The following is an 11,785-nucleotide window of genomic DNA, read 5'->3' on the forward strand; positions in this document are numbered from 1 at the left end:
CGTAAGATTTCAGTAACTCTTCGCAACTTTTACATTAGCAGCTCCAATTTCAGCATTTTGTTTTTAGAACAATTAATTTTATTTCATTTTTAAAACTATTATTATTATTCTACTTATTCCAAACCGTAAATCAGCTGCATTTGAAATATCTTTTAATTACCAAAAATGCATTGTATCAGAAAATATTTTTGCGTGGGTTTAGTTTACACTCGGCGTTTTGGGTTGGGGAAAAAAAAAAAAAGAATTGTTGATGAAAAGTGATTGTGAATTATTAAAACAAAAGGATATTTGTCAAAGGCAAAATATGCATGCAATCCAGGGTTGTTGAATTTATAACAGTACTCTTACTGCCATGTTACTGCTAAGTGTTAACTTGCTGTTTGTTATCTAAACTTTTACCTTCAATTTACGAGTTGAACCTCACCATTGCTTGAGGACCCTCCTCGCTGGTGTGCTTAATTAGTTTTAGCTACCAGTTTGGTGTTAATCACAGTTTCAATGAGAATATCCGTCTCCAGTTTGGTTATTGACTATTCCAGACTGATGAGTCTATAATAAGGTTAAACTGCAAAGTCTGGATGTCATAACTGGTCTGTCGGTATTTTGCATGGGATTGTTGTTTTATTCAATAGCGTAAAACTATATGCCACTTACCTATATACTTCACTTCAAATCCCCCTCCCTGTCGAAAAACAGAGGGTATGCATGCAACAAAAAATTGGTCCCTCTTAAGCTATCACTTGAGAAGACAGAACTAGGAAAATCTAAGCTATTATGCATTTTTTTTAAAGGAAAATTCTAAAGTTACATTGAAACAATTATTTTCCAATCTCTTTTAGAAATTGTTTTTTGTGCAAAAAACTCTTTAGATATTAGTAACATCGATTTAGTTATAGTTCTATTCGATTTAGGGTAGAAAGAAGTTAGAAATGGAACCCCACTTTCCTAGACAGCAAAGTTGACTGCCCCCCCCCCCCAAAAAAAAAGGGAAGCGAAAAGCAAACACCAGGGGCTTTTGGTATGTCGTTGACGAAGACATAAAGCTTATTTGTGAGGGAAAATCTTGAATTTTAATTTTTTTACTGGTGAAATGCTACTTTTACTGAGCTAAATGGAAAATGTGTGGGAACATCTACCACTAAAATAATATGAAAAGGCGTACCAATATTTTTTGGTCAAGGACTTGAACGTCACAATGGTTCGAGCATGGTATGAACTCTCTTCATGGATAACATTTACATGCTTGAACTAACAAGAGCACAGCTCTTGGCGGAAATTAGAAATGGAACTTTCTTTCTGGATTACCTGATATTAGTATACAGTCAACTCTAAATCACGCAAAGTCCTAAGAGACCAGCTAAAACCTTCGAATTATTGCTAGTTTCAGTTATGAGAAGTTGCCACAGCCTTCTCAAGAGTTTGGGACCCAACGAAAACTTCGGAATAAAGTGATATTTGAGTTATAAGGCTTTGGGATATCGCTAATTAACTGTATTACATGTACACGAATGAAGCATGCCTCATTCCTTGCGCTTAAGTTGGTTATTTGTAAATAATTCTAATTATTGTCCTTTCTTTACAGCGATAATCTGAAATGCATAACCTCAAATTGGATCCAGTGTGACTTTGACTCTTTGCTAATGAAATACTTGCAGTTTCAACTGACTTATTTTATGGAAGTAAATGTTTGAAAATACGAAAAGTTGCTGAAGGTTATGATTCTTTTTTACTTGTGCCAGTACTTGCTTGTTACCCTTTTTTAATAACATATCTCTGCACACATGTTGGAACGATAATCAGAAAACACTTGACTCAAGTGGTTTCTGAACAAAAGCTCATAATCACGTAACACACCATTCGAATTCCTTGCGAACTTTTTATGAACGGACATTCATACTTTCCATCTGATACATCCCTGCACACATGTTAGAGCAATCATTAGAAAGCACTTGACTCAAGTGGTTTATGAACAAAAACTCTTATTGACATAACACACAATCAGTAATCCTTGCGAACTTTGTATGAACGAACATTCATACTTTCCAGCTATGGCATACCATTCAGAAGTCCATGTTAGACAAAACACCATAAATGCTAAGGCTAGTGAAAAGACTGTAAAAGCTCAGGCTGAAAAAAATTGTGAAAATGCTAAGGCTAGTGAAAATACTGTAAAGGCTAAGGCTGTAAAGAAGTGTGAAAATGCTAAGGCTAGTGAAAATACTGTAAAGAAGTGTGAAAATTCTAAGGCTAGTGAAGAGACTGTAAAGGCTAAGGCTGAAAAAGTGTGAAAATTCTAAAGCTAGTGAAAAGACTGTAATGGCTAAGGCTGAAAAAAATTGTGAAAATGCTAAGGCTAGTGAAAATACTGTAAAGGCTAAGGCTGAAGAGAAGTGTGAAAATTCTAGAGCTAGGGAAAATACTGTAAAGGCTAAGGCTGAAAAGAAGTGTGAAAATTCTAGGGCTAGTGAAAAGACTGTAAAGGCTAAGGTTGAAAAGAAGTGTGAACATTGCTCAAAGGCATTTTTAATAGGCTCACAGCTAATTAGACACATCAGAAGCCATACTAAGGAAAAGCCGCACGTCTGTGAACTGTGTTCAAAGGCATTCACTCACGCTTCAAACTTAAAACAGCACATGAGAATCCACACTGGCGAAAAACCATTTTTATGTGAATATTGTTCAATGACATTTTCTCAAGCTTCGCGTCTCAAGTCACACAAAAGTGTCCACACTGGCGAGAAACACTTTTCTTGTGAATATTGTTCAAAGGCGTTTTGTACGTCTTCAATGTTAAGGAGGCATTTGAGAATCCACACGGGCGAGAAGCCATATTTGTGTGATTATTGTTTCAAGGCGTTTTCTGACCAATCAAACATGACAAGACATATGAAAAGTCATGCTGATGAAAAATGTGTACTTGAGTGAAATTCACTGGGATGGATTATTATCTTATTACGGAGCTTGTTACATGCATGTACCAAGTACATATTCTGGGGCGGACAGAAATAGATTTGGAAATTTTGTTCAATGTCTCTACAGAAAGCTCAATTACTGTTAAATCTTCTCGCAGGTTTTTTTTATTATTTTTTTTAATTAAACCACACCTATGAAATTTATGTTTGTTTAAAAGCATTTTCTGAAGTATGGAGAAGAAAATGCAAGATCACTGAACCTTAAGAAACAACTTTTTTTCAGAGTCATTTTCAAACGATGATGACGCTTATACAATTGCTTGAAAACATGCTGAACTCTCAGCATCTCTTCTGTATGTTACCTAGTCTTTACTCGCCTGCAGTTTAATTTCAAAAAGCGATTGCAAGTGTGGTAATCAGGTTTGTTTCCACTGGCTCCAAGTTTCCTTCCTTCCTTTCACCTTAACTGACCTTACACAACAGATTTGTTTTAAAAAATCAGCTTTTTTGATGAAGCACATTTTGAAATTGGTATGATATTGTTATGTTAATAAACAAAATCATATTTGGACTGAAGTAACTTCAAGAGTGTGAATGAAAAGTCTTTACATTCTCAACAAGTCGCTGTTTCTTGTGAACTGTCTGGTGGAATAGGTAATTTTATAAGAAGAGTGATGACTTGTGGATCAGCAAGAGGTGGTCATTTGTCAGATTTTACTTTTTGTACATAAATAACATAACTGACACATCAATTGTCAATAAAACCTTTTTTGAAAATAACCTAAATTGTGTGTTTTATTGATTATTTAAAAAATCTCCACTTTTAAAAACTATTATGAGTCTCCAAAAAGTAACTTTTAAGTCACATGCATTTTACAGTAAAAAATTTAAGGAATAATTCATTTTAAAATATTAAGTACTAAATGCTCAAGTCCATTTAAAGTTTTTCTAATTTAGTTTCTTTTAGTAGGATAATAAATTACGTCACACAATTAATTCTCACCTATATTCATCACAATTTATTTCTCCTGATACAAGCCGACCATTTTGTTTATTTTCAGCTATAAAGAAGTTGTGAAATTTGAATTGCGAAACAAGACTACAGAGATATTGCTTGGGGGAAAAAGAAAAGTGTGGTCACTTAGAACTCTCACTTCCATGAATTTAAAGTTCAGGTATAAATTAATGTAAAAATAGAAGTTATGTTTTTTGATGTGCTTAACAAACGCAGATTGTAGCAGCAAGGAATCGAGTTCTGTTGCCGAAAAATACATCCATTATGCCTGTGTTTACAGAGTTCCTTACCTCGATGATTGCCCTTGTTCTTGTTAATATCATTTTCATGGAGGGAGAATTAGTAATGGAGGTGAGACACGTTAATTTTAAGACATTTTACCGAAATTATAAATTTAATATATTGCTCATTTGGAAGAAGAGTGCCACAACACGAAGAAATAAAATTTACTGGAGAAGCGTTTGAAGTTAAACTCTTCAGGTAATTTGCATTTAAGAAAAGTAAGTTTGCTGTGCTCTCCAGTGGTTAATATTACAACAAAAAATCTGTCATTATTTTCTGAAGAAGATAACATCCTTTAAAGGCATTTAAGCGAAAAAAATAATAAAATTTCGTATTATGGCAGTCTTCTTTCCAAACAAGCGATATTATCAAATTTACTAATTTGGGAATTCATTGATATTATACATGCTGTAACTGCAAATTTTAAATACAAATGGATGACTGAAATTGAAACTGTAATTGAAACAAGAGAAATTGATTTTTGATTCACATTAATCACAAAAATTGCTCATTATTCGTTCAATTAACGCTATTACTTTTTAGATACTAAATAAAAATATATTTTCAAACATTTAAAGATGTTTTTTTTCTTAATTTCAGAATGGTAAAGAAAATAAACTGTCCAGAAATTAGAGGAGAAATGCATTAAAAACAAAAGAAAGAGGAATCAGGAATCCAACTAAAAGCCGTCAAATGATGGGCAAAGCTGAGAAGAGATCAGAATGCATGAGAAAATTACGCGAATCGATTAGGAATGATCCGCAAAAATACGAGGAACAGAGGCGTAAAGAGAGAGAAAGATATTATGCCAGGAAAAAAGCTGGTAAAATTAAAGGAATAGAGGAAATTAGTTACCAAGACCAAAGAAAATTAAGAGCAAAATGGCGAGAAAGAAGCAAAAAATGTTATCTCAAGAAGAAGCGTGATGAAAAACTTGAACTCATATTAGAAGAAAATGTTTGCTCAACTTCTGTTTCAGATTCCTGCGGAGACAGTACAGCTCATAGAAGATCACAATTGGAAGATGTTAAAAGAAAAGGAGTAAAAAAAACAGAATGTTTAGAAAATAAGATAAAAGAATTGAAATCAAAACTTCAGAATGCAAAAAGCACATAGGTAAAAACAGGCAAAACCTTCACAGGAGATAGAGAGAGGAAAAAAAAGGTTCACCTTCACCGCATAAAAAGGTGAATAAACTCTTAACTGGTCAAACAATTTCCCCCATTCTTAGAAAATTACTTTTCAGTGACCTTCCAAAAATTGGAAAGAGATAAAATGCAGAGAATGACGACTTTCATTCGTGAAGCAAAGACCCCAAGTCACATATCATAGATTTTAAAGCAAAGCATTGGAAGAAGTCAGGTTCCTTTCGCTAGTTTCACGCAAAACGTTTCAACCATTCGTCGCTGTCGAGTCAAGTGACTTGGTGTCTTTGCTAAACCAGTGATTTGATTAACTCCCTCCATTTACTAATTCCTGCTCTAAGGTTCCAATAGCTTAAATTAGAATTTTTTTTTAAAAAGGCGAATGTTATCCTTTTAAGTGTAATGTTGCAGCTTGTATCTGTGGAAAAATTGTTGTAAGAAAGCTTTTTTTACAAAGCATGAATCTTCGTATGTAACTATACACTTTAAAAAAAAAAGTCAGTTTCAAAGATTATGGTATTTTGCCAGAGTGGGTTCTCACAGGGGGGGGGGGGGGGGGTTCCCTACCACAAGAGAATTTTCTAAAAGACTCAGAAGAGCAAACCTGTGGCAGTTCAAAACTTTCCAGAAATCCAATACTTTCTTCTACATATTAGAAACAGAAGTAAAAAACAAACATGACGTTCAATTCGCTTTTTTTTCATGTGAAACATCTGTTAATGTGAAAGTAGTTTTGCTTTACAATTTGAGAAACTGTAAACTAGTTTATTATTCCAAAATACATAAAAATATGGAGCACAACAAATTTGTTATGATAAATAAGAGAAATTTACATGGTCTCCATGTTGGAGCTTTAACATAGGGAACATACATGACAACAAACAATAAATAATTAGATTAAAAAATCAAGAATATTAATTGCATTCATTTTAAATACTTAAATTAACAATTAAATTACACAGAACAACAATTTTTTTTCATTTGGCTCTCCGAGTATTAGAACTGGTTTTAGCTCTATTTAAGGCGATGAATTGAAATGTGAAATCCGTACAGTATAATTTTGATTTAACGATTCCCGATTTCCTCAACTTAATGATACATTTAACTGGTCTGGATTTGACTGCTTTAAATGTCTATGCTCCTCGATTTAACGATATCCTCGACTAGATAATTTTTTCCAGTCCCTTGACAATCGTTAAGTCGAGGTTATACTGTATTTCTTTTATCAGCTCTACTTTTTTACATCAGTGCTACTGTTATACCCAAAATGTGCAGTTTTAACTCTATTTTGTGTGCTTCTAAAGCTTGTCGAGGCTTCTGAAAAAAGGATTGCTTCTAGCATATTTACTTTATTGTCAGTCTGCGGTCCAGGTACTTCCGAGAAAACTCGTTAAATGGAGTAGATATATGACAAGTTTAGTAACAATTTGTGAGTTCATGTCTTGCATATATGTTAGCTTCGAGCGACAAGTCTAGATCATTCCATATGATATTTGCAGGTCCCAATTCAGATATTAAGGAGCCTTAAGCCAAACATTTTTTCGTGACTCTCTGATCAAATCTTATTAAGACTAACATTCACAAAGATCTAGGAATCTCTTTTAACACTAGAATTACAGCGATCTTTTTATACCTAGAAATGCGGTGGGGGTCATTTTGACCCCTGAAAAGAAATCTGCATAGTTTCTTACATAATGTTAAATATTTTTAAAAATTAGTTTAAAACAAACATATTTATAATAAATGCAGTTTATTTAAAGAATACAGAGATTTTCAGGGTACATAATAAAATATTTTTAAAAAAGTTTAAAATCCTCTTCAAAAAACCAGCGCTGTTTCAGTTGCATTTCAAAAGCTAGCAGCTAATGGTTCCTTTTATGTACAAAAACATTATAAATGCTTCAGGTTCTTAAAATGATATGTTCTAAGAGACATTTTTGAGTTTCTGCTCTGTTTCAGCATCAGTAAATGTATTTGCAGTTCTTTTTTTCTCCAAAGGTTCAATGTGACACCTACTCAGAATTTTAGTTGTAACCCTTTAGTTTGGGTTTAAAAGAATTACAATTTTCTTGAAAACTTTTTATTATTACACAGCTTGATTATTTAGGAAAAGTCAAGGAAGGATTAAGCTTTTTACGAAAATAGAGGAGTAGTTAGCAAAAAAAAGTTTGATTGGGGTCAAAATGACCCCTCCGTAATTCTAGTGTTAAAGGGTTTTTAACATGCTCAACCACTAGTGCAAAATATTTGTTGGAGTTGAGAACATCCCACTACTCAAAGTACATTGAAGAAAAGAGAGGAAAAGAAACCTCAATTTTCTCAAATAATAGACAAGAACAATAAATTTTACTCATTTTTGGGCACCACCAAGCTCTCAATATTTGTATAATAAAACAGTAATAAAAAATTGATGTTTTGTACTGTATTAGATCCAACTCAAACACATGTCACATATATCAAACTAAAATGTTATATCTGACAAATTTGAGCTCCTAGGAAAAAAGTAATGTTATTTGAATACATTTTACCAAATTCCTATGAAATCAGTGTTAGAACAACTTAATTTATTATTTTTCGGGTGATCATTTATGTTTGAAATTGTATATTTGCATCAGTTTTCTTGTCTCACTGCAATCCACGAGCATAAATTCAGAATTACAGACTATCTGTGCATCAAAAGCAAAGATACTTTGTGTTGGAGTGATGATAAACTGGCAGTTACTTTAGTGGTAGCTGCGAAGATAGTAGCAATGTATTTTGCATCTTTGTACATAGTATGCTAAATAAAAGCTATGATTTTAAGAAATGTCTCCTTATCTCAATAGATGGCAGTATTCTTAGTGTTTAATTATAGGATGGATGTACATTGCATATGCTGTCATCTAGGCTTGCCAGACTTCTGAAACTTTCAACCGGAATACTGCCGTCCCCCCTCCCACCTCAGTATAGTAAGTATTCAAAAGTACATACCCCTGGTTGGTTTTTAGAGTGTTTTAGATGGTAGTTTATTCTCAATACTAAATGCAGAAATGGTTACTAATTATGAGCCTAAACCAGGGGTAATAAATAATACATGAAGCAAGCACACACAGATTCATTTAAACATTTTATTTCCTACATATTGATATTTTTAAGTTACTTCAGTAAGAAGAAACACTTTGAATGAGGAATAAAAATTTGTTTTTAATCTTGTTGTCAAACCCTCACAAGCTAATCCTGTATTAATTTTACTGGCAAATTTTACAAAACTGTACCTCAGAATTAGAATAAGGTAAGTCACATCATCGCTACTTTACAGGAGATAGAGAAATTATTTGTCTAGCTCATGTAAAGAATAGGACCCCGCTTTTTTAACGCTGGTAAATAATTGAGTTGATTCCGAAATTTTAAGAGTATTTTCTTCTGAAAAAGCATGATTAATAACAGAATTTTTTTAAAAATACCAAATACTTTTCAAGATGCACTCAAAAGGACAAAATAACTTTTCTGGGTCAAAAAAGGACAATTTAAGAATTCCTGTAATTTTCGAAAATTCCTAGAAAATGACACCACAAATGAAGAAAAGTGCGGCTCAAGTCATGAAGAGAATTTCTCTCTCTCTCATCATTATCTAACTTTCCATCATTACTTTGAGTGTTGAAACATGCACATTTTTCTTATTAGAAAATTTCCGTTTGAAATGACTAGAACCACACTTTTCTTCGTTTATGGTGTCAGTTTCTGGAAATTTTCGAAAACTACAGGAATTCTTAAATTGTCCTTTCTGACCCAGAAAAGTTATTTTGTCCTTTTGAGTGCATTATGAAAAGTGCTTGGTATTTTTTAAAAAAATCCGTTATTTTATTCTTTTTAGTGTAAATGTATTACAGGAATAGAATAATGTTGCCATCAGGAAACTTCACCTTATTTTTTCATGTAAATGTTCGGTACTAAAAGGGAAAAAACCTATAAGTTAACCGTTTAATATTTTTTAGCCATCATATTAACTGTGCACAGATTGAATTGCATTTTTTATGCTTCTGCACATGACATCACAAGTGACGAAATGCCATTCATTGATACCATTAGCGCTCTTCGCGACTTATTTCCAAAATTGGACATTTAAATAAAAAACAACTGTTGGGAAAATAATTTTTTTTTTTGACTCCAAGTTATTATTATTATAAATTAAATTACTTGCTTATTCAATCAATTTCAGTGACTAAAAGATGTACTTTTGACTGATAAAAATAACCCCATTACAGAAGATTTTTTTCTTTGAATTACCTTCACATGGCTTGTTGTGGACTAGGATTCTACATACAATGCAGTATTAAAAAGAAAATTGCAATATTTGGCTTTGAGGTACAGAAATGACAAAGTTATTTTGAAAATAATTATTCAGTTAATTATTTTTAGACTTTTTCGGTCATCTAATCAAATTTATCTTTTACGGGGACATGAAATAAACCGGCCGGGACACTGGGACTTTGTCTGAAAGTCGGTCAAACCTGGATGTCTGGTAAGCCTACTACTGTAAGCACAAATACTTTACAAATCAGTTCCAAGTACCCCCACACCAAAATGACTGCTGACCTGAGTTACTTTTTCTGTAGTTAAATACATACAAAGTGAACAAATAATTTAAAAAAAAAAGCTTGCTGAAAAAATATATAGTAAAACCTGTCTACAACAATATTGTTGGGACCTAAAAAAATATTGTGGCAGATTATCGTTATAGACAGTTTGATTATTTATGCTGACATTTTGCTGGGACCAAGGAAAATACAGTTATTGACAGGTTTATTGTTATTAACCGTATTGTTATAGACAGGTTTCACTGTACTTCAAATTTTTACAACATTATACCATACAAGACTCCATTTTCCCAGAAACTCGTTGTACGGCGCTTCTTAAAAAAAAAAAAAAATAGTGGCAGATTTTTGTTATAGACAGTTTGATTATTTATGCTGACATTTTGCTGGGACCAAGGAAACAGGGTTAGCTTTCTGCCGGCAGAAAGTAGTTTTTGCCGTGCCAGTGGCAGAAACTGGTTATAACCGGTAAAAACCGGCAGAAACTGGCAAAAACTTAAAAGCGTCTTTAATAACTAAAGTAATTATTAAATGATATTAGTTTAAATTAACTAAAAAATGAAACTTCATTTACTCATTTTAAAAAATAAAATCCTATGCTAGTGCCCTCGATTTAGTTCAGAAAAGGAACTTTTCAATTTGCAGATGCTCGAAAAATTTTGATTAATATAACAAAGGACGAGAAATAATACGGATGCTCAGGAAATAGGAGTGACATACAGAATTAAAGAGGCATCACTGATTAAATTGCTTGCTTATATACGTCATCTAAATTGCTTGTGATTGAAATTATTCTGTACTTCAAGAAAGTGCCAGAATTTTACTTGCCAATATTAACGTAGATTTTGTCACTATGTCACAGCTTTATAAAATAAATTGGCCCTATTCCTCAAAACTTATTTTTTCAGTCAAATTTTTACCATTACCCCAGTTACTACATGGTGGACCAGTTTAGAAAAATATACAATAGATGAAAGTTTCAAACATTGCTTGTTCCTTGATGCATTGCCTACTAGCTTTTTTGTAGCAAGAATATTCTAAAATTTCTTGTTTGTGCACAGTAAATTAAGAAACTGTTTAGAGTTTAGAAAACACCTTTTCTAAGAGGCATCTGCAGGGTTAAAACAATGTCACATTTAAGTTTTGACTGTGAAGATAGTTTAATTTAAGTGTGCTTTGGGGTTAACAACTAATTATGTTTTTCCATGCATTTTCTATTGTATGTCAGTAATTATTATTATTATTTATTTATTTATTTTTTTTGTCATTTTGTGAGTTTTTGCCAGTTTCTGCCGCAAATGTGGCAGAAAGTGGTTTTTGCCATGCCGGTTTTAACCGGTTTCTACCAGTGGTTTTAACTGCCTCGGCAGAAACTTGCCAACCCTCCAAGGAAAATATCATTATTGACAGGTTTATTGTTATAGACAGTATTGTTATACACAGGTTTCACTTTACTTCAAACTTTTACAACATTATACCATACAAAACTCCATTTTCCCCGAAACTCGTTGCACGAGCTTCTTATAACCAAGTAGTCATGTTTTTTCTGGCAAGGATTCCAGCACATTAGTTAGAATAGATGCTACCACAAAACATAAAAAAAACTCAACACGGATTTTTTTTTTTGAAAAGTTTCAAATTGTGAAACCATCTTAAGGCATCACTGCTTTTGAAAAACGCTCCCAAGACAGGGATGCTTACATGTTAACAGTTGCTACTCAGTTAATGCTTCAGAAAATACCTTGGAACAATGATCATAAAATTCATGCTTTTTTACGATACACATATCTTAACACGTATTTCATTGCTCAACTTTCAAAAAATGCTTTCAAATAAGAACCACAAGATTATGGAATT

General features: G+C 32.8%; 1 protein-coding gene across 1 annotated transcript; it reads left to right on the forward strand.

Moving 5' to 3' along the window:
- The first annotated feature begins 2,316 nt into the window (after positions 1–2,316).
- LOC129227925 (gastrula zinc finger protein XlCGF49.1-like) lies at positions 2,317–2,925 on the forward strand. The gene has a single exon (XM_054862546.1). The coding sequence runs from the start codon at positions 2,317–2,319 to the stop codon at positions 2,923–2,925; it is 609 nt and encodes a 202-aa protein (XP_054718521.1).
- The last annotated feature ends 8,860 nt before the right edge of the window (positions 2,926–11,785 follow it).

This window comes from Uloborus diversus, chromosome 8, assembly GCF_026930045.1.
Source record: "Uloborus diversus isolate 005 chromosome 8, Udiv.v.3.1, whole genome shotgun sequence".
Classification (NCBI taxonomy): Eukaryota; Metazoa; Arthropoda; class Arachnida; order Araneae; family Uloboridae; genus Uloborus; species Uloborus diversus.